This window comes from Equus asinus, chromosome 6, assembly GCF_041296235.1.
Source record: "Equus asinus isolate D_3611 breed Donkey chromosome 6, EquAss-T2T_v2, whole genome shotgun sequence".
Lineage (NCBI taxonomy): Eukaryota > Metazoa > Chordata > Mammalia > Perissodactyla > Equidae > Equus > Equus asinus.
The window spans coordinates 30,442,159-30,466,010 of record NC_091795.1 but is presented as its reverse complement, the minus strand read 5'-3'; the positions used below and the strand labels follow the sequence as shown (position 1 = coordinate 30,466,010).

Sequence of the window (23,852 nt, the reverse complement as noted above, 5' to 3'; positions counted from 1 at the left end):
TTTAGGAGAATAAAAGTCACAAGGAAGCACCACAACAACGTACAAAAGGAAATAATAAGATAGAAGCAGAAATAAATAAATTAGAACAAAGAGAACTAGTGTTTGTTCTTCAGGAAAATTAACAGACACAAGTATTCCAGGCTAATTCAAGGAAAACAAAAAGTTCCAAATGAAGGAAATAAAATAACACATGTCTTGTCATAGTTAACTATATGGGACTCAAACTTTTATAAAATTAAAAAGTTAACTGAAACAAAAGGATAAATGATAGATTCTTTGAAAAATATTTGCATCAATTATTAGAGACAAAAGGTTTATTTCATAATATGAACATTACTCATTCAAATTTAAAAGTAAACCCCTCTAGGGGCCGGCCCTGTGGCCCAGTGCTTGAGTTCTTGCGCTCCGCTTCTGCCGCCCAGGGTTTCGCTGGTTCAGATCCTGGGGGCGGACATGGCACTGCTCATCAAGCCATGCTGAGGTGGCGTCCCATATGCCACAACTAGAAGGACCCACAAATAAAAAATATGCAACTATGTACCGGCAGGCTTTGGGGAGAAAAAGGAAAAATAAAATCTTAAAAAAAAAAAAGTAAAGCCCTATATAAATAGTTATGGTGTTTGAAAAGGTTTTTTACCAGAAACTAACAAATGTGAAATAATATTTGCCCCTGCTAATAATCAAAGAAATGCAAATTAAATTCTCCCAAAGGAAACATTTGCACTCCCCAAATTTAAAAAAATGAATGTTAAAGGCTAATAAAGTCATACTTGAATTGAATGGGAAATTTTTAAATCTTCAAAATCCAGAAAATATTCATGCACTTTAATTGCTAATCTCACTCCTGGGAATTTATCCCCAGGAAATAATCCAACTGGGGAGAAAAGCTACAGGCCTGAATATGCTTATAAGGTAAACAGGTCTGTAAACCGTCTACATCTCCGTAAATGGGCACGTCAGCTCATGGTGTGTTATGTTCCCATAATGGTTATAAATATGATGAGTAGTCTACAGAATCATGGATTAAGATTTATGATAAAATGTGAGCTGAAAGAGGCAGAATATAAAATGCTTGCACATATGACAAACCATGTAGATGAAGGCCTTTTAAGAAACAAAACCAGAAGGAAAAATGAAAAATCAATGTACTTGCTATGTTAAACTATTAAGATTCTATCTAATGTTTAAGATTATCTTCTCTTAAAGATAAAATTAACTCAGTGTGAACTCTGATTAAACGTTTGCTTTATAATTTACATGTAATTACTGTAAAACGGTTGAGTGAGTGACAACGATCGCTCTTCTTTCTTCTACAGATTGTAGTGGAAGAGTTTCTGGAAGATATAAATAACATCCTGAACTCAGGTGAGGTGCCTAATTTATTTGAAAAGGATGAACTGGAGCAGGTTTTAGCAGCCACCAGACCAAGAGCAAAAGAAGTAGGAATTTCCGAGGGGAACAGAGATGAGGTAGGACATGCAGAACGGTTGTATGGCTTTGTAAAACAAAAAGTTGTTAGCCTTTTTTTAATAGTCCACAAATCCCCTTAGGAATCCATAGATAGATTTTCTTTTTAATATAATTGGTTTTCTTTGTAATTCTATGTACATATTTTATTTCTTACATTCAAAGCATTAGTTCAGCAGACTTCCAGAAAGGTCTATGGAAAACAGAAAACAGAAACCCTGCTGTCCCATGAACGTCATTGTCTTGTCCAAACTGGACACCTTCTCTTATCCTTCTTTAAACATAAATTTATTTCACACACACACACACCCTACCCAGTGCCCTACCTGGTAGACCAAAAGTCTACCACTTTTCACTCCCTTGCCTATTAGCAAGGCTATGGCACAACTAATACAGAAATGCGTTCTCTCTCTCCCCCCGCCTGCCAGGAACAACATAGCTGCTGTCCACTTATATTTCTCCAACACTGTGCTCGATTCCATTTGTGCTATTTGACCACCCCATCCTTTCCCTTTTCTCTGCACCTTCTTTAACTTTTTAGGCCACTCTTTCTCATGTCTTCCCTTCTGTGTCCTTTCGTGAGAATTTCCTCTACTGCTAGGTCAGGGCTTATAGGTACAGACAGCAGGGTCAACTTCAGCTAAAGTCAGCAGAAATGGGTTTATTGGACGAAGGCAGAATCATTGGGAGGGCCAAAGAAAGGGATTCCAGGCTGAATTCCTCGGAACGAATATGAAATGCACATGGTAGAAATCAATGGTCAAGGAAGCTGCTGCCTCTGCCACAACCATTCCTGTCGAGCCAGGAAACGGCTGAACCAATCAGCGTGCTGTTGCTGCAGCTGCCAGCTCCAAAGCTATTCGTCTCTCACCGTGTCAGGAAGCAGCGGAAACAAGGAGCCACATCCGGAGATAGTGTTTCCAAGTCCCTGCCACTTCTGCCAGGCTCTACACCTGCAAAAATGGTTGCCCTGCACCCTGTCTCTCTCTCCAACCGTTGTCTACTCCAAAGCAAATTGTATGAATACCTCTCGCCACTTTATTGAAGGAGTCTTCTTAAATATGCTAATGAGGAGGACCTACATCACATCCAGAACCCTAGCTGCAATGCAGTCTACAAAATATCTTTTTAATCTTTCCAGATTGCATGAGAAAAAAGAGTCGGAATTGGCGTTGAACAAAACAATTTACACATCTACTACACTAACATTTTTTTATTTGGTGTTGGTAGTCTCCAATGCATTAGCCAACACTTGTTTCCATAATTACTTTACCCTTGCTTTTTTTTCCCGCTTCACCCATTTCTCCCCCCCCCCCCCCCCCACTCCTTGTCTCTGGCAACCACCAATCTGTTCTTTGTATCTATGAGCTTGTTTGGGTTTTTTTTTTTTTAGATTTCACACACAGGAGAGATCATGCAATATTTGCCTTTCTCTGTCTGACTTATTTCACTTAGCATAATGCCCTCAAGTTTCATTTATGTTGTTGCAAATGGCAAGATTTCATTCTTTTTTATGTCTGAGTAATATTCCAATGTGTGTGTGAGTGTGTGTGTGTGTGTGTAAACACCATAATTTCTTTATCTTTTCATCCATCAATGGACACTTAATGTAAGCTATTTACATATCTTGGCTATTGTAAATAATGCTGCAATGAACACGGGGTGCATATATCTTTTCAAGTTAGTGTTTTCATTTTATTCAGATAAATACCCAGAAGTAGAATTGCTGGGTCATATGGTAGTGCTATTTTTAATTTTTTCAGGGAACTTCATACTATTTACTATAGTGGCTGCACCAATTTACATTCCCACCAACAGTGCACAAGGGTTCCCTTTTCTCCACATCCTCACCAACACTTGTTATTTCTTGTCTTTTTGATAACAGCCATTCTAACACTGTGAGGTGATGATTAATGATGTGGAGCATCTTTTCATGTACCTGTTGGCATCTGTATATCATCTTTGGAAAAATGTCTATTCAGGTTTTCTCCCCATTTTTTAATCAGATTTTTTGTTTTTCTGCTATTGAGTTGTATGAGGTCTCTATATATTCTGGATATTAACCCCTTATCAGATGCATGACTTTCAAACATTTTTCTCCCACTCAGTAGGCTGCCTTTTCATTTTGTTGATGGTTTCTTTTGCTGTGCAGAACCTTTTTAGTACGATGTAGTCCCAATTACAGGTTTTTGCTTTTGTTGCCTGTGTTTTTGGTGTCAGATTCAAAAAATAATTGCCAAGACCTATGACAAGGAGCTTACCACTGTGTTTTCTTCTAGGAGTTTTATGGTGTCAGGTCTTGTGTTCAAGTCTTTAATCCATTTTGAGTTAATTTTTGTGTATGGTGTAAGATAGTGGTCAAGTTTCATTCTTTTGCATGTGACTGTCCAGTTTTCCCAACACCATTTATTGAAGATACTATCCTCTCCCCATTGTATATTCTTAGCTCCTTTGTTGCAAATTAATTGACCATATATGTGTGGTTTTATTTCTGGGCTCTCTGTTCCATTGATCTATGTGTCTACTTTTATGCCAACCATACTGTTTTAATTACTATAGCTTTGTAATATAGTTTGAAATCAGGGAGTGTGATGCATCTAGCTTTTTTCTTCTTTCTCAAGATTGCTTTGGCTATTTGGGGTTTTTTGGTGCTTCCATACAAACTTTAGGATTATTTATTCCTTTTCTTTGAAAAATGCCATTGGAATCTTGATCCGGATTGCATTGAATCTGTAGATTGTTTTGGACAGTATGGACATTTTAACGATATTGATTCTTCCAAACCATGGGCACAGAATATCTTTCCATTTATTTGTGTATTCTTCAATTTCTTTCATTAATGTCTTACAAATTTTAATATACAGGTCTTTCACCTCCTTGGTTAAATTTATTCCCAGATATTTTATTCTTCTTCTTCTTTTTCTTTTTTTTGGTGAGGAAGATTGGCCCTGAGCTAATATCTGTGACAATCTTCCTCTGTTTTGTATGTGGGACGCTGCCACAGCATGGCTTGAGGAGTGGTGCTAGGTCCATGCCCAGGATCTGAACCTATGAGCCCTGGGCTGCCAAAGCAGAGCACATGAATTTAACCACTACACCACTGGGCTGGCCCTGATATTTTATTCTTTTTGATGCAATTGTAAATGGGATTGTTTTCTTTATTTGTCTTTCTGATAGTTCACTGTTGGTGTATAGAAATGCAATAGATTTTTGTGTATTGATTTTGTATCCTGCAACTTTATTAAATTTATTAGTTCTAACAGTTTTTTGATGGAGTCTTCAAGATTTTCTATATGTGATATATGTCATCTACCAATAGTGACAGTTTTACATCTTCCTTTACAATTTGGATGCCTTTTATTTCTTTTTCTTGCCTAATTGTTCTGGCTAGGACTTCCAATACTATGTTGAATAAAAATGGTGAGAATGGGCATCCTTGTCTTGTTCCTGATCTTAGAGGAAATGCTTTCTGCTTTTCACCATTGAATATGATGTTAGCTGAGGGCTTGTCATATATGGTCATTATTATGTTAAGGTATGTTCCTTCTGTACCCACTTTGTTGAGAGTTTTTGTCATAACTTGATGTTGAATTTTGTCAAATGTTTTCTCTGCTCTATTGAGATGAACATACGATTTTTATCCTTCATTTTGTTAACGTGGTTTATCACATTGACTGATTCGCAGATGTTGAACCATGCTTCACCCTTATTTTAAATTGAAATATACCTTTTTTCTATCAGGTATTTCAATACTTTATCAGCAAAGTCCGTCAGAAGCTGCACATTGTCCTCTGCATGAGCCCTGTTGGGGAGGCCTTTCGATCCCGATGCCGGATGTTTCCATCCCTTGTGAACTGCTGCACCATTGATTGGTTTGTCCAGGTTGGTGACATTCCAGGCTATCTCTTTGAGAAGTTAGACTTGCTTTATTTTTAAAGGGGTAACACATCATCCAAGAATAACTCAAGGGTACTTGCATTAGCTTTAAAGTCTGCTGGGAATTTACTCATATATAAAGGATGATAAAATAATCATGAAACAAAGGCAAAACAGAATTTATAAAGGAAGAGGAGACTATTGAATTTAGCAGTGTAGAAGTTATCAGTGATCTTGACAAGAGCTGTTTCAGTGAAGCGATGGGGGAGAAGGTTCGAGAGAAAAGGGGAGAGGAATCAGAGACAGTGAGTATAGTCAACTCTTTCAAGGAGTTTTGCCCCAAAGGAACACTGAGAGATAGGTAATAACTGGAGAGATATGTGAGGTCAAGAGGGAAGTATTTTTAAGTGGGAAACACAAATGGCATATGTGTGTGTGCTGATGGAAATGGTCCATAAAAGAGAAGTATATGGATAGTGCAGCAGACAGATTAAGCGTTGTTGGACCAATATCATTGAATAGGCAAGAAGAGATGGAATCAAGGCATCACTGAAAGGGCTGACCTGGGCAGGGAGCATGCACAGCTTACCCTAGAGTAACAGGAGGGAAGGCTGAGTATATCAGCATAGATGCAGGTAGATGGGAAGATGTGGGGATGAGAGCTCACTGAATTTCTGTTTTCATTGCTTCTATTTCTTTTTTTAGTGATGTGGGAAGCAAAATCATCAGCTGAGAATGAAGAGGAAAAAGGAAGTGCTAGCAGTCTGAGGAAGTAGAATAGGGTGTGAAATACTCACTTAGGAGAGTACAAAAGTGATGTATTAGAAAATGTAGAGACATTTCTGGGCTGCTGTAAGAACCCACTCAAGCCAGCTGTCATGAGTTTAAAGTGAGGCCAGTCAGCATGGTTGTGCATTTTTCTCCAGCCACGCTCAGCTACACAGTTGCAGGCATGGAGTAACAGAGATTTGCAGTTGACTAAGGTTCAGGTGAGCTCAAAGACACAAGAGAGGAACAAGGAAGCTGACATGAGCAAGACAGTAATTATAATAACGGACCTGAAATCCGAACTGCCTGGTAAACAGAGAGAGGCAAACAGATGTGGTTCTCATCATGTATGTGATTTTATTCATGGAATTATTCTAAAGACACTCAGTCATTTATTCATTCAGTCAACAAATGTTTATTGAACAACTTCTATGTGACAGACACTGTGCTGGGGATAACAAATGCAGACCCACACCCCTCTCTGATGAACACAGCCCTTCAGTCCATTAAACATCATAGACATGAGCAGAAGTTAACTATGTGAAAGAGTAGACAAGGCAAGGAAGAGTTCCAGACAAATCCATTTTTCTTAATTGTTAAATTATACATTATGGAAATGAGCAACAGATTTTCCAAATTATGTCTTCATTACAGTGGCCCAGAGAAGCACTTCTTTCTGTATCAAAGACATTTTTCTCAAATGTGGATGCTGGAAGTGAAGAGCTGAAAGAAAAGCTTTCCCTCATGTGTGTGAATGTTCACTTGAGTGTCTCCAATATGGCAGAACGCTATTACATGGAGCTCCGGAGACGATACTACACAACGCCCACCTCCTACTTGGAACTCATCAATCTCTACCTATCTATGCTGCATGAAAAAAGGAAGCAGTTGGTTTCAGTAAGTTTAATATTATCAATAAAAAACTTGGTTTTTTTTGCTTGAACTCAAAACTTTTGCCAGAATGAGTGGAATATCTATGTGCCATCTTACATACCAGAGCCCTCTCCACCCTGACATGTGCTCTTGACAACCTACAATATGACAAAAAAGTGTCTCCTGTTGTCGGTCCAGAGGCCTTCCTCTTCCTTGATATTTATATTTGTCTTCTATTATTTACATAAGTGTCCTTGACTCAGTAGAATGCTATGGACATTGCAACAGCATCAAAGTTAAGTAGAGAACTAGTCATCTCTGCAGTATTTAATAAGAAGGAAAACTTTCTGTTAAGCAATAGAGATGGGATTTGGTGGTCTAACATGTGTCAATGGTTCCCATTGAGGACAAGGACCCCGGTGTCAGCCAGACTATGTACAACCTATGCTCCACTTCTTTCTTGATGCACAACCTTCAGCACATTTTGTAACTTCTCTAAGTCTTAGTAGAAAATAAGGTTTAAAATATTTATATCTGGGGCCAGCCTGGTGGCGCAGTGGTTGAGTTTGCACACTCCACTTCAGCAACCTGGGTTTCACCAGTTCGCATCCGGGGCACAGACCTATGCACCACTTATCAAGCCATGCTGTAGCAGGCATCCCACATATAAAGTAGAGGAAGATGGGCACAGATGTTAGCTCAGGGCCAATCTTCCTCAGCAAAAAGAGGAGGATTGGCAGCAGATATTAGCTCAGGGCAAATCTTTCTCAAAAGAAAACAAACAAACAAACAAAATATTTCTATCTATCTCTTGGATTGTTGTGGTATTTAAATATGATACTGTTTGTGAAATGCTTGGAACAGATCTGATGCATATGAAGTGCTCAGAAAATACTGGCTGCCATCATCATCCTCCTCCTCATCAAGCTATTAACACGATGACCTAAAACTTTCAATATTTTAAACACAGTAAAGATGGAAGTATTTAGCATTTAGATATTTTTAATCTTTTTCTGAGGATTTTTCCCTGGTAAATAAATACATGCTTTGTAAAATAACTTGACAAATATTTTGACTGCCAATTTGAACCAAGCTTTCTGACTCACCTTCAAAACACAGTTACTCCCAGATGCCTCCTCTACCACATACCACCCCATGCCCCTAGTCAAGAGTTTCCCTCCACTGGGAAGTAGGGTTCAGGTCCATCAACCAGAGCTGAGTACCCAGGACACTGTCTCCCTGGGGCTTCTCAGCCCTGCTGACCCATCTTGAGGAAACAAGTTCCCAGAGCCGTGGCCTCCAGGAATTCCTATCTGAACTTGTCCCTCATTCTTTCAACATGCTACCAAGCTACCACAGGGAATAAAAATAATACAACGTGGGCCCTCCGTGAGCCCACAGTCCAATTATGTCCCACTGCTGTGGCCAGGGGGCATGGATCCAAGCCCACCGTGGTCAATCTCATGGCCATTTCCTAGAGTTCTGTTACCTGAAGATTTCTGCACATTCACAATTTTAAGTATTATAAACTGATTTACCAATTCTGTAGATGTAAAATTCTAGTACATGAGTAAGAGATGTCAATAAACTTATAGTGTATAATACTCATTAAAATAGATATTTTCATTGTCATCTAGGCATGTGACCGGGTGAAGAATGGTCTCACCAAGCTGTTAGAAACCAACGTACTAGTAGATAAAATGAAATTGGATCTTTCAGCTTTGGAACCCGTCCTTTTGACAAAATCACAAGATGTTGAAGCCCTGATGGACAAATTGGCGGTGGATCAAGAAAATGCCGATCAGGTACGCTGCATTACCTGACATTCTGGGTGAGAAGGCTTCCATCATCAACTGATCACTTAGATGTAATGATGTATGATTGGGTTCTATGTCATTCAAACAATTAAGTAATAGATGGATTTATCAATGCTTTTAAGTTGTAAACAGTCTCCCTTCAGTAAGTCAGCCTGGTTTTCTCCCTGAGAATGAGTGAACCCAATGAGTGGGACAGAGAGAGTTGTGAGAAAAGTACCACGCACAAATATAAAGCAGCTACTCTTCTCCTAAGAAGAACTGTTTCTTATAATGAGTTTGTCTCCATTATTCTATCAACATAGCATGAGATGGACAAAGGATAGCATAAAATGTAATATGGCTAATCCTCTTTCATCATTGTTCTAATCCAAAGGGGCAAATATGACTCATTATTATTGGCTTTGCTTTTAAACATTGAAATTCAAATATTGAGACCACCTAAGCAGTCGTATTTCAATGGTTAGGTCCGTCACGTTGTGCAAGAAGAGGAAGCAATAGCAAAAGTGAAAGCTGAAGAAACCCAAGCAATAGCTGATGATGCTCAAAGAGACCTTGAAGAGGCTCTGCCTGCACTCGATGCTGCTAATAAAGCCCTGGATTCCTTAGATAAAGCAGACATATCTGAAATCAGAGTCTTTACAAAGCCCCCAGATCTGGTCATGACGGTTATGGAAGCAATTTCCATCCTCTTGAATGCCAAGTGAGTAGTTCAGAATCATATATCACCAAAATGCCTGGTGGAATTCCTTTGCTGCTTTTCTCTATTTTCATTTATGTTTTCATTCTCTTCTCTACCCTCTCATTGATCCAGTCAGTCGTTCAACAAATTGATTCAACAAGCATTTTTTTGAACATCTAGTTTGTGCTAGATGATGGAAGATATCAAGTTCTTCCCTACAAGGCACTTACAGTATACTGGGGAGAGAGATATGAAAAATGATAATTTTAAGGCATGCGAGAGTTGCATAATATTAGAAGTTCCGAGAACAGAGTGCCCCTAGGAGGTGTGAGCAGATTTCTCTGGAGATGATGTTCAGGTGAAGAGGGACCATGGGGAGAACTCAGAGACCTTTGATGCTCATGGAAGGGAATGGGGCTGGGCGGGATGGCTGTGACTGCATCATGAAAGCTCTTGTATGCTGTGCTAAGCAGTTCAGGTTTCATCTTGGTGATATGTTGTTTTCAAACTTTCTTTAGTAATACAATCTTTTCTTCAATAAAAAAATTATAAGAAAAGTTTTTATGTAAAACAACTCAGAGCAAGGGTAGAGGGCCCAGAGCACCCCCCTGCCAGGCTTCCCTAAGACCCTTCGGCCAGCACCTCAGTGGGGCCTGGGGGCTCTGCAAAGCACAGATGGAGAGCCCTGGCCCGAGGGGATTGAGAGCCACCGCACATTTTTGACCTAATTGGATTCTCATTTGAGAAAGTCCAACTTGGAAAAGTTCACAAGGGGCAAGGTTGACTGAGAGACATAAAGCCAGTTAGAAGGTAATTGTGGTGTCCTGGCAAGAGATTTTAAGGATTTAAACTAAGGCACAGGGGGTAAAAATGAGAGTGCCTGGGGCATTTTAAAAATAAAACTATTATTTCTATAACAGCTTACATTACTAAAACTTGATGATTTTATAATTCTTTCTCTACCAAAACCAGGTTGTATGGAACATTAGTCATCCAATTACCTGTCTCCCCATGAATTGTGATGCACATAACTGCCAATTACTGGGATTATGGTATTGAGATGAAAACTACCCGCTTATTGGAATAATTTCTCAGTGTTCTCAGAGGAAGACATTTCTTTTGTTCCTCTATTATTTTATTACAATGCTATTAACTTTCATGTCTGTCTTTCAGGCCTGATTGGCCAACAGCAAAGCAACTTCTTGGTGACTCTAACTTTCTAAGAAGACTTTTAGAATATGATAAGGAAAACATAAAGCCTCAAATCCTGGCAAAGCTTCAAAAGTATATTAATAATCCTGATTTCGTGCCTGAAAAAGTAGAGAAAGTGTCCAAAGCATGTAAATCCATGTGCATGTGGGTGAGAGCAATGGACTTGTACTCTCGGGTAGTCAAAGAAGTCGAACCAAAGAGACAGAAACTCCGGGCTGCACAGGTACATCATCTGCGTTGTGCTGTTTTACAGTGAAGGCCACGATCATTAACATTCAGCCTCCCTTTATAACGCTGCTGTGACCTACGCAACGTACATCATAACAGTGCTCTTGAAAATTAGCTTTTGTTTTAAAAAACAGCTGGCAAAGGTTATTTTTTCAGAAACGACCTCTAAAATCAGCCCTCTTCCAACATAAAAGGAAAATGAATCCTTAATATATTTATACCATCAGGCCTATGGGTTATTTTGTTTTGTTTTGTTTTGTTTTTGAGGAAGATTAGCCCTGAGCTAAACATCTGCCACCAATCCTCCTCTTTTTGCTGAGGAAGGCTGGCCCTGAGCTCACATCTGTGCCCATCTTCCTCTGCTTTATATGTGGGATGCCTGCCATAGCATGGTTGCCAAGCGGTGCCACGTCCACACTGACGAATCCTGGGCCACCGAAGCAGAACGTGCGCACTTAACCACTGTGGCACCGGCTGGCCCCCAGGCCTATGGTATTTTTGAGGCGCCTTTTACCTCTAGCATCTGATGCTCTTATATGTCTGTTTGTTAAATACTCCCACGCTTGATGGTGTCATCCAACGTTCTAAAACCAGCTTAACCCACAATCAGACCTGATATCCCAAGCAGAACAAAGAATGATCAGTTAGTGAAGCAGGTTACCAAAAGAGCCATGGCTATAGAGCAGGGGTCGGCGGACCTTTTCTGTAAAGATCCAGAGAGTAAATATTTTAAGCTTTGCCGGCTATGTGGTCTCTGTTGCAATTACTCAACTCTGCCGTTACTGCACAAAAACAGCCATCACCAATACATCCATGAATAAACATGGCTGTGTTCCCATATAACTTTATTTATGGACACTGGAATTCCAATTTCTTATCTTATGTGTCATGAAATATTATTCTTCTGGTTTTTCCCCAACCATTTAAAAATGTAAAACTATACTTAACTCAATAGCTGTACAGAAGTAGGCAGCAGGCTGGATATGGACTCTAGAGAACTAGTTAGGAAATATTAGTTTTTACTATTGCGTGAATATTTAATTTGTTTCATCATCTAAAGTTAATAATCTATTGTAAACCAATTCATCCCAAATGCTTGCCACATCTGTTTCTCTCTTCCTTCTGTGATTTATTTTGCTGGACTTTGTTTTTGTTTTGTTTTGTTCTGTTTGCTTCTGCTCTTATATTTTTACTCTAGTTTATATTTGCTTTAACTTTGTATATTATATCAAAATCTTTTAGGACATGAAAAGAGAACATAAATGCTATTTTTCTAGAAAATCTATTATAAATGGAAAAATTTTACCTTTTGTGGGCCTATTCTTAAATATTTACTTGATTTTTATTAGGCTGAACTTGATATTACTATGGCTACTCTGAAAGAAAAGCAAGCATTACTAAAAAACGTGGAAGGTCAAATACAGGCCTTACAAGATGAATATGACAAAGGTGTGAATGAGAAAGAAAGTCTGGGTAAGTAACTCATAAGATTTATGTTGGTCGTGAAATGCCTTATTTTCAAAAGTAGAAGGAGTTTTCAGGCAGCCAGATCTCAGCTGCTGTCCAATGTGTAGGGCACATTTCCATTAGATGATTGCATTAGCCTTCTGGTATAAAATTAGAAGAACTGCATATTGTATACATTCAACTTCTATACCTGAATAAGGCTTGTTGGAGCACGTTGCATTATAACACAAAATAGCATATGAATTTGATCCAGAAAATAAATACTACAGGGGCATGGAAAGAAGACCATCTTCAGCAAGAGTAATGGAGTATCAAAAAGGAGCTTTTTGCATGGAAGAGGCAAACTTGGACTTGGTTCTGAAATAGGAAATAATGCTGACCTGCCATGAGCTATCATAGAGATGTATTGACATCATTAGCTAAGTAATGCTAATTCCACTATAAACTGAAGTAGGTGAATAAACTTCTTATATTTTAGGCAATTATGGAATAACATAACCTGATTTTCTTAAAATTGTCCAGCCAAGACTATGGCCCTAACGAAAGCACGTCTGGTGCGTGCTGGAAAGCTGACAGCTGCGCTAGGAGATGAGCAAGTTCGATGGGAAGAAAGCATCCAGAAATCCCATGAGGAAATAGGAAATATCGTTGGGAATGTGTTCATAGCAGCAGCTTGTGTCGCCTATTATGGGGCCTTCACAGCCCAGTACAGGCAGTCGGTGAGTAAATTGCTTTCTATAAGGACTGGTGAGAAGCAGCTGAAACTGTGGTGGGAGGACAGGGGAATGGCATTCTTCTGAGTATAGAGGGAGAGGTTCTCCATGATGGAAACTTACTTAAACATTCCACAGCCCGCCACCTCCCCCATCAGCCAGCGACAGTCTACCCTAGGCTTCCCTTACCACATTCCTCCCTTTCCTTTGCTGCCTTAGAAAGTTATTCACCACTTTCCTACACAGCACAAGAACCTGGGGGAAGAAAAAGGGACAGGGAGTCCCCCACCCTTATGATCAGAAATGGCATCTAAAGTCAGCCAAGACAAAGTGTTCTGAATTGGTGAGACTGCTACAAAGGGCTGGGCAATGAGAAGGTGCAGGAAACTAAATTATTTGGAGAGATTTTTCAAGCCATTTTTATGAAATGCCTTCCTAAAAGTGTTTCGCCCTTGTCCTTGAGTTATAAACCCTAGTTAGTATAGGACTCATATAGACTCTACAGGAGCTCAGGGGTCATGATGTGCCAGAGTTGCTCTTGCGGGACAGACAGTTCTGTGTTATGCATGACTGTACCACTCATTGAAGGACTAAGATGCTATCATCCCTCTGCCCCGCCTACTAATTGCTAGTAGGACCCACAGTCATTGTGATAACCTGAAACTTCTCCATGTGCTTCCAGACTCTCCCAGGAGGGGTAATATACCCCTGGTTGAAGACTACTGTGACAGCCCTTGTCATTTACACATGAGAAAACTGAGGTCCAGACAGGGGCTCTAACATGTCCAAAGCCACAGCTAGTTAATAGTATAGTTTCAGTCCGCTTCCTGTGTCTCGTGTTCTGATGCCAGAATGCCTATGAAGACCGGTAGGACTTGTTCCTAACCCAACATTTTGCGTGTATCCTCATTTACTGAGTGCTTCTGAGCCTAGAAAAGTAAGCTTTCCTCCTTCTACAGCTTATAGAGTGTTGGATCCAGGACTGTCAGTCTCTGGAGATCCCAATCGATCCTGCCTTCAGTCTCATTAACATTCTTGGCGATCCCTACGAAATACGGCAGTGGAACACTGATGGGCTGCCCCGTGACATGATATCAACGGAAAATGGCATTTTGGTTACTCAAGGGAGACGGTGGCCTTTGATGATTGATCCCCAAGATCAGGTGTGTAACTAATGCTTCAGTTAAAGAGCAGCCTATTAACTCTGCCTAATATTGTGCTATTATAAATTGTCAAAGTGGACTTTCACATCTTGTAAGACCCTAGGGATGTCGACCTAGAAGGGAGTTTAGAAGTCTTCTAGACCGGGTCCCTCATTTGGTGGAGGTGGAAAGTAGAAAGGGAAGAGTCCAGGTGCTCTGCATACTTGATTTGGATTGGTTTGGTTTAGGGGTTGACCATTCGTTCCCTGTTTTCTGTGGGAGCAGAAATTCATTCCTGTACAGTCCTTGTTCCTAAAAGGTCTGAGTAGTCAGCATGAAGTCACAGTATGACGAATTTGAGGGCAAGCCTGCCTGGAATTTACAGAATCCCGTCTTACACCTCCTAAGTCCATGGATCAGACTGTGCTAAATGGGGTTTAGAAAAGGCAGCCGTTGTGAAAGCAAAGCAGACAAGCTTGAAGACCTGAAACACGGGCTTTTTCCCTAGATGGGTCTTTTCTTCATTTGTTCCAAATTTGAATAAAGGAAGAATTCCAAACTTTGGGTTTAAAAAGTGGTTTTATTTGCTGCGAGTGGTATTTTTATTTTATCTTTCAAAACTGTTTCTAAATTGAACAAAATTTCTAAACCTCACTCTAAAAACTTTCACTTTCTGGCCATTTCTAAAACTCTAAAGCAGATGTGCTCTGTGCTTTCTTATACAGGCAAACCGCTGGATAAGGAACAAGGAAAGCAAAAGTGGGTTAAAGATCATTAAGCTTACAGATAGTAATTTCTTACGCACACTTGAAAATTCGATCCGACTTGGTTTACCTGTCTTACTGGAAGAGGTTTGCATTTCACTTTACTTTTCTCGTGTTAGTTCCCAACTTTAAGATCATCTCCGGAATCCTATACAGGCCATATCTGTATCATGCTAAAGACACCAGTCAGCTCCATTTTCAAATTGGTCAAACCAATTGCTTTGTTCCTTGAACAATACACTCTGATATGGGGAGCAATCTGTTGATTGCACGAACTTTCCTGTTTCCAGACATTGTTTTGGTGTTGAGTGGGATGGGCTCTGTTTTCTGACACTGCTGATGCTCAGGCCTCATCATGGCTCTTGATGGTTAGCAGTAGTGCCATCAGGGACTGTCTACACACGCTAACGATGCGAAACCAGTAAAACACTCCAGTGGGTATAAATATTATTTGCTACTTAAACATAAGGTCAGAATTAGATTAAGTGATGTGATAAAAATGAACTTTTGGGTTTTTTTTTTTTAAATGTGTTGGTTGAGTCTAAGTGCTCCATTTCTTCAGAATCACTCCAAGAGTGGATGTTTTTGAAGTTATTCATTCATTCAACACACATTCATTGAGAATCAAGGGCAAACAATACAGATGTGGTTCTTGTCCTCGATAACTTACAATCTAGTTGGGGACAGAGACAGTAAAGGGAGAAAGGAGAGAGGAAATGAGAGGGAAGGGAAGAAGAGAACTTGTGGCAAAGGCTTTGAAGGAACAAGCCCAGTGGCAGCATAGCCAATAGCAGGGTTGAGGGACTAATGTAGATGCATTGCAACATTTGAGCTGTGACCTATAAGATGAGCTCAGCCACGTGAAGAGCTCAGAGAGAAGGGCTTCCCAGGCAAAGGGAATAAGATGTGCAAAGGCCTTGGGCACAAAAGAGATTGGTGAATAATTGTGGTTCTTTCCCTAATTTACCATTCTATTTGTGTAAGAGAACAGTGAGTAAACAAAAGCCTGGGCTGTAAGCTGAGTCTCAGTGTAACCATGCCTAGAAGAATCTCTGCTTCAGCAGAGTGGCAAGAAGCCCAAAAAGAGCATTGTCATGGGGCAGCTGAGCTGCAGCACTGGCATGGTGTCTGGAATAGTAAGTAATATTAGCACTAGCTACCATTTATTGAGTGCTCACTACATGCCAGACTGTTCTTGGATTTTACATATGTTAACTCTTTAATCCTCACTGCAACCCTACAAGGTAGTTACTACTATTATCCCACTTTACCAATGAGAACACTGAGGCACAGAAAGGTTAAATAAACAGTCTGAGCAGCTTTGACTGTCTAGAAAGTCCACAGCAAGTTACCACACTCCCAAGTCGAGCTACAAAGAGCACAAGAAGCCTCCATGTGTGGCTTCTGGCCTTGACCAACACAGGTAAGGTTCTGTAATGGGCCCTGGGCCCTCATTCAAACTCTGAAGTTACAGGAGAGGGTGAGGTCTCCCAAAATCTTTGGCACAGTCATGTTAGCCTGGAACTAGATTCTTAAACCCCTGATTACTTCACGGCGTGGGATGTTCTGAGAGAATTTCTTCTCTCGTGGCAGGGGACAAAAGGCTTTCCATGATAGTCTGCCCCTGGACAGCAGAGCCTTTTAACTGAAGCTGAGTGCTCTTCAGATGGGGGTGGACCCCTGGTCAGGGCCCCAGCCAGGAACAGGGCATTCTGACTGGCCTTCCTGCTTTCTGTGACTTGCAGTCATTAGAGTTAGAGACGTAGCCGCTTTCTACATTTGTAGGGTGATATTTTCACACTTTGTCTCCAGCCATTCATAGGTGTGAAATTGAGTGAGTTGATCTCTATCAGCGTTTTTTAATGAAATAGAATAGAATTTTAAAAACACAAAATTGTATCATGGGTAGTAAGGGAAATTTTATCTCAAACTTTCGTTTTCTTTACAAGGTCAGTTACCATGTCATAATGTGAAATAGATTTGTTAACTATGGATTACAATCAAATTTTGACAGCTCCTGGGCTTTGGGCCTCCATCCCATACCTACTGACATAAAGATGTTTGTCATGGGGTCTGTTGGCAATGTCTGCATGCACAAATTCTTACCAACAATCAGATTTGCTTTGAGGGGGAAAAAAAAACTGTCATGTAGAATAGAGTTCCACAAACTTTTTCTGTAAAGAGCCAGATATTTGAGTTTTTTCAGCCCTCATACAGTCCCTGTACAATATTCTCTGAACAAATGTCCTCTGAATAAATATTCTTCTTTGTTTTGGTTTTGGAGTTTTGTTTGTTTGCTTTTACAACCCGTTAAAAAGGTAAAAAGCATTCTTAGCTCAAGGGCCATAAAAAAAAGGCCACACAGGGCCAGAATTGGCCCGCAGGCTATAAATTGCCAAGTCCTGACTTAGAACAGCCATGAAAGTGAGCAGATCTTCATGTGTCTGGGCCTGTTGAGGGCCCACCCTCCAGTGACTCTCCTTTCCTAGCTTCTTTCTCATGGGGATGAATAGTGCACAAGATTAGTCTAAATAGATGTATTGCCTTCACATGTTCTTATTTCCTTAGACTATTGATAAGATAATCACTGGAAAATGTACACTGTTACAGGTAGTGAGAGGACATTAGGAAGTATCTAGAAGACCACGAAAAATTGCTCGTGCAAAATAAATTTTGAGAAGTTGATGCCATCTATCTTAACGGCTTGTTTTTCGTATTTTTTGTTTTGTTTTAATTTTTAAGCTTAGGGAAACCCTGGACCCAGCTCTGGAACCCATTCTTTTGAAACAGACTTTCATAAGTGGTGGACGACTGCTCATTCGCCTTGGAGACTCAGACATTGATTATGATAAAAACTTTAGGTTCTATATGACAACCAAACTGCCAAATCCCCACTACCTGCCTGAGGTATGAGCTGCTGGTCTGGAATTCCCAGCCTGAGTGGATTATTATAGGGTGATGTGTCTGTGAAGTTTGTGGGTTCCCACTGGAAGGGAACAACTCTCCCCCAGCTCTCTCTTGCCCCTTCGCAACTCCCTTCCTCCACCATCCCCCGCTCTCGCTTCTCTTCTGAGTCCTGACTCTGATTGCAGTAGCCTTTCTGCTCACCATCTAATTGGAACTCAAACCCCTCCCCACTCAGTCCCCAGGCCACTGCCCTGTCTCACTACCCTGTGCACCTCATCAGCACTCTCATCATCTCCTTCCTGGTCCACAGCTGCTCCTCACAACACAGGGCACCACTGCCTTCTAATCATTCTCCCTCCGTCAGCACAAGACCATTTGTGCCCCTCTTATTGTGGCTGATAAATGAATCAGAGCTTAACTGAGAGTCTATGGGGGCGGGGGGGAAGAAGGGGGAACCTGACGGTGTTTGTGCAAGTGCCCACAGCATACAGCCCCAAATAAAGAGGTTACCTGCGTGGAAACTCTGGTGACTGGCAACATTAGAGACTCATGATTCAAACATCCAATGTGTTCTGGGGGATGGGCATCTTGGCCCTTCCTCACGCTCTCAGACTATTTGTGAGAACTCTGTGAAACTATGTGAACCCCACTTTCATACTCATGTCCTTGAGCCACAACAGGATCCAGAAGAACCCCTTCTCTTGTGCTGCAGAGCCCAAGGCAGCTGCAACAAAAATAACGACAGCTGGGAGTCCTTTCTCCCTTCCTGCATACGGGGGCTCCAAGAGGCAGCCCTACCCTGCAGCCCCTCAGGGCTGCCACAGCTCCAGACACAGCTGCTCACTCCGCAGGGTCTTCCAGGCCCAGCAGGCCTCCTCTTCTCTAATAGGGACCTCACAAATAGGGAAGGGACTTCACAAGTCAGAACTTCACTCCTCCACCCCCCACAAAAAAATCCTTGAATATACCATTCCAAATAGTGTCACGTTCATTCTAGTTTCTGAATTTCTCATAGCTGCCTGTCTTCTCTAGACGCGTTCCTGTTGGATGAAATTGACACACTTCTTGAATAAGACTGACAGCCTAGGTCAGAGTTTTCCTTGTCAGCCTCCAGAGGTTTAATTACACAGCCACTGCTGGAGCTCATGTCCCAAGTTCCACTATAGAGTTTAGAAAAATGACCAATGTGCCGACTTACGATCTTCGATTTCTCACTTATTTAACTTTTAGCGGGGAGCACACACACCCTACCCAACCTGAGCTCTGTGACTGTGGCTACATTATTCCATTTCCTGGATCCTCAAGTCAATCAACCACAAGGTGGACATAAAGCCCACTTCAAAGATTTATTGTGAAAATCAAATAAGAATAACATATGTAAAATACATGACATTCAAATACTCTTATTATATTTATTTTTTTTGCTGTAGAAGTGCATATCAATAATGTCATAATATTATGCTATAGCAACAATTTTTCATAAAAGTGCTATGATGAGAAAAATATGTTTCTCATATTTTTCACTACTTATTTATCAGTATTATCAATAATAGCTCTTTTTAACAAGGACAAACTATGTACAAGTCACTGTAACTAAGTGATTTTATTACCTCATTTAGTCCTCACAAATACCCCATGAGTTGCTACTATTATTATCTCAATTTTTTTTTTCTTTTAAAGATTTTATTTTTTTCCTTTTTCTCCCCAAAGCCCCCTGGTACATAGTTGTATACCTTCGTTGTGGGTCCTTCTACTTGTGGCATGTGGGACGCTGCCTCAGCATGGTTTGATGAGCAGTGCCATGTCCGCGCCCAGGATTCGAACCAACAAAACACTGGGCCGCCTGCAACGGAGTGTGCGAACTTTACCACTAGGCCACAGGGCCAGCCCCTTATTACCTCAATTTTTAAATACCAAGAACTGAAGCACAGAGTGGGTGAATGGCTTGTTCAACATCCTACATGCTCTATAGGGTGCAGCTGGAATTTGAACCCAAGCTGTTGACACTATAACCCTGTTTCTAACCCTTCAGAGGCTTATCTTTCCCTAGAACACCAGGTAGGATTCTAAAACTGTGGCATTTGAGGAAAAAGAGTGTCACTCATATTGGCAGGAAAAATCATGCTAAGATTCTGTAAGACACAGTGTACTTGGTGTGTGTTTGGATGGGGACTGTGTTCACAGTTAGAGCTGGGATACCTCCAGCAAGGTAATAATGAGCCGTGTTCTAATAAAGAAAGCACTTCTTATTTTATTAATCTGAGCTTGAGCATCTTTCTGCACTCTATGCTTCTCCTCTAGGTGTGCATTAAAGTTACCATCATCAATTTCACTGTAACCAAATCAGGCCTAGAGGATCAGTTGTTAAGGTAAAAAAAGTATGTGCGGGGATGGAGGCAAAGGTTTCCTATTATTTTGTTTGGAAATTTTGACAAAGAAAAAGATCAGCTCCTGCAAACAGAGAGCTGGGAGCAAATTTTGAAAGGACAAGTGAGAGGGGACATAAGTTCACATGTTAGACAGGGGTGGAGCTGGAGGTGAGGCCCCTTTTTTAGGTGCAATCAAGAATTGTTTTACGGAGGTGGTGGGATTTCAGAATCTCCCATTTCAGTAGGAAAAGAATGCTCCAGACATCATTTTCAGCTTGGCATAAGCAACCATTAGAGGCAGAAATTGAATTAGAGAACAAGCATTGAGCAGGTTTTCCTAAGAGATGAGTAGAAGCTATGGGAACCATGGTAGGATGCAGGTCTCTGAAGAACAAGATGAAGAATCAGAACCAATATGTCTTTCAATGAATAGCCACTGTGTAAACCCAGCAGAAGAGGGGCCCTGTGCATGAGGATCTGGCTAGTGGCATTAGTACTCAGCTAAGGAGTGTTCCGAATAAGGACAATTAGAAATGGGGCAAGAAAAGTAGAAGTAACTTCAGGGCACTGACAAAGACATAATTTGGGTATTCAAACTTTGATTCTAGTGATGTGGTGCGACTTGAGAAACCCGAGTTAGAAGAGCAAAGAAACAAGCTCATTGTGAGGATCAACACTGATAAAAACCAGCTGAAAGCCATCGAAGAGAAAATCCTGAGAATGCTCTTTACATCAGAAGGAAATATTCTGGACAATGAAGAACTTATTGACACACTCCAGGATTCAAAGGCAAGTAAAATATTTTTAATATTTATAAAAAGTGTGTTACTTCAAAAGTTACAACTACAGCCTTGGAGGGTCCTGCAAAGTCTTTTAAAGCAAGAGTGGCGGCCACATCTGGGCCACCAGGGGCATACACAAGAGTGTGCCTGGCTAGCAGGGCCCATTGCCAACCAAAGGAAGAGTCATAAACTGTAGACAACTGCTCCTCTTGTCTTGTCTGAGTTTTTTAAATGAAGCATGTAATGTAAAGACCCAGGACAAGATATAATTGAAAGGAACAATGATATATTCATATCAATGTCACCCCCTCCGGGAAGATTCCCTGGTATTCCCAGCTAGAATTAATCTCTTCTTGGAACACCTGTAGCACCTTATCTACCCTCTAATACAGCACTTGTCACTGTTTACCTTATGTCATAGTTATCCAATTACATGTCTTATCTCTTCTATTAGGTTGTTAAGTTCTATGCAACAGGAATCTGTCTTATAAATTAAGTGAGTTCTTGACTTTCCCCTTTCCTGGCTTAGGAATCCATTTTCCTGGGTCTGCTAAGTCATTACCTCTCTTCTGTCTGCTTTCCAGCTCTCAAAATTTTACTGATATTTCCTCTTCCATTCGTCCCATCTTTGTGGGTTTACACTACTTTTAAAAATCCCTTTACTATAATTTTACTATGGTTTCAGTAGAGAGTAGAGACAGACACATGTTCTGACTGCCATCTTTATCTGTAAGCTGGTTTCCGTTTGTGGGGCATTGTCTTGGAGACATCCTTTCTATAGGGTAGAGATAGGACTGATTCTCTTGGGCTTCATTTCCTGCCACTTCCTGCCTATAGTTTATACTCCTCTACCTTCCCAGAACCCTCATTTAAAAATATGTATCATATTCCCTAACCACTGCTAAAGCCATGAGTCTCTAGGTCATAATGTCTGTAAGTAGTCATTAGACTCAACCGAGGTTGAGTCTAATATTCTCTAGCCAAAAGAAGAAAATGGTCTGCTTTGCTTTCTCTTTAGCCCTGGATTCTTCGTTACCAGGGCCTTGTGCTCCCCAAGGAATAAAGGATTGTTTGCAAGTAGGTTTCCATGATCCAACTGCTCCCATATCCACTTCCTTTTTTCTGCTCATATGTAAAACCTTTACTTGAAGTCAGTATTGAGATTGAAGTTCCCCACTCAACTCTACCCTTTCTTGCCCCCTCAGGCTCCTAAGGCATCAATACAGGGAGAGTCTGAGCCTTTGATTCCTGGACACAGCTTCCACACTGAGTCCCTCCCTTCCCTTTCCTGGTGAGCCGGGGTGGACAGTCCAGACTCAGCCACTAGCCACTCTGCCTATTGAGCCCTTGAAATGTGGATAGTCTGAATTAAAGTGTGTTGTTAGTGTAAAATACACACCCAGATTTCACAGACTTAATCCAAAAAAAAGTAAAAACATCTCAATAATTTTTATATCAATTATTTATTGATATATATCAGCATATATTGGGTTAAATAAAATACTTTGTTAAAATTAATTTCACTTGTTTATTTTTAATAAATTTAGAAAAGTTAGAATTATATATATCTCTCACATTATGTGTCTATTGGGCAGCGTGGGTCTAGACAGAAACCTGATGGTCTCTTCAGCTCTCCCTTCAATAGGGCAAATATTGAACAGCAGTTCTCATAGTGATTTTTCATCGTCTCTGCCCTAGACCCTTAGACTTTCTAGAGAAAAAGGATCTCCCAAACTATGACTATCCACAGCTGAAAAAAAAGTAGGGGCACATGGAAGGACAGGGACAGACAGCAATCTAGAGAGACTGAGAAGGGAGTCCTGGAAAGCCCATAGGCCAAAAGGCTCCCCAGAGCCACAAACCCAAAATACAGAAAACCAGAAGAATAGCAAGAGACCTTGAAAATGTCTCCAACTTCTTAGGTTTATAACCCTTCACAAACAACAGCTTCTATCCACGGGTTTCCTTATGTCTACACCTGGGAATGCGAGGGAAAGAAAGAGGAGACTATTAGTCTTCCTTGTTATTCCAGAGTGGGATGTGGTACCACTTCCTCCCAGCCTCTCTCTAGCCCCCTCTTTTGGGCAGTATCATCAGTGTCCCTTCTCCCTTCATAGCTTCCTTCCTTCCTTATGCGTACCCTGGGTCATTTTAGGACTGCTCACAAGGCAGTCAGGGAGCAACTGGGAGAGCTGTGTTAGTGTTTGCATTTCAGAAGTAAATCTGATTCCAGTCTCAGATAAGTACTGCTCCAGTCTTTTCGGGCCTACTTGTACTGCCTGTTGCCATTTGCCCATTCCCCCTCTGGAAGGAAAGGAGGTCAGCTCAGTCAGAAGGTCAGTGAATCCTGAGACTCAGTCATTCTATCTGGGGACCCCCTCATGAGAATCACTAATCCATCACATCCTTGTTTCTTTCCTAGACCTAACTGGATATATTCCAAAAATCCTACCATTTATTTGAAACAGATCCAAAAGAACTTGTTTGCATATGTTTATTCAGATCACTTCTGGTGCCATTAAAACCAGGCTGAAGGAAGCAGAATCCACTGAACTGATGATAAACGTCGCTCGTGAGAAGTATCGTCCAGTCGCCACTCAAGGCTCCGTTATATACTTTGTTATTGCCAGCCTCTCCGAAATAGATCCTATGTATCAGTATTCACTAAAATATTTTAAACAGGTAAGTGTGGTGGTGGGTGGTGGTGGTGAAATTTCTCTCTTCGGCTTCCTTTTAAACCCTAATGAGTCACTTTTTGCCTCAGACAAGTCTCGAGTCTAGTTATCAG

General features: G+C 40.8%; 1 protein-coding gene and 1 long non-coding RNA gene across 3 annotated transcripts in view; one reads left to right on the top strand and one right to left on the bottom strand.

Moving 5' to 3' along the window:
- Positions 1 to 23,852, top strand: part of DNAH6 (dynein axonemal heavy chain 6) — a 249,681-nt gene that overhangs the window by 151,341 nt on the left and 74,488 nt on the right. For both annotated transcript variants that reach the window (XM_070511881.1, XM_014852847.3), the window contains exons 47-60: positions 1,317 to 1,469; positions 5,209 to 5,349; positions 6,766 to 7,008; positions 8,622 to 8,789; positions 9,266 to 9,501; positions 10,654 to 10,915; positions 12,270 to 12,393; positions 12,910 to 13,106; positions 14,060 to 14,263; positions 14,968 to 15,093; positions 17,749 to 17,913; positions 20,215 to 20,282; positions 20,891 to 21,071; positions 23,567 to 23,746. In XM_070511881.1, the coding sequence (XP_070367982.1) occupies positions 1,317 to 1,469; positions 5,209 to 5,349; positions 6,766 to 7,008; positions 8,622 to 8,789; positions 9,266 to 9,501; positions 10,654 to 10,915; positions 12,270 to 12,393; positions 12,910 to 13,106; positions 14,060 to 14,263; positions 14,968 to 15,093; positions 17,749 to 17,913; positions 20,215 to 20,282; positions 20,891 to 21,071; positions 23,567 to 23,746 (2,448 nt within the window). The remainder of the gene's footprint in view (positions 1 to 1,316; positions 1,470 to 5,208; positions 5,350 to 6,765; positions 7,009 to 8,621; positions 8,790 to 9,265; positions 9,502 to 10,653; positions 10,916 to 12,269; positions 12,394 to 12,909; positions 13,107 to 14,059; positions 14,264 to 14,967; positions 15,094 to 17,748; positions 17,914 to 20,214; positions 20,283 to 20,890; positions 21,072 to 23,566; positions 23,747 to 23,852) is intronic.
- The window catches only part of LOC106838614 (uncharacterized), a 53,868-nt gene that overhangs the window by 22,791 nt on the left and 7,225 nt on the right, over positions 1 to 23,852 (bottom strand). The gene's annotated exons all lie outside the window — the stretch shown is intronic.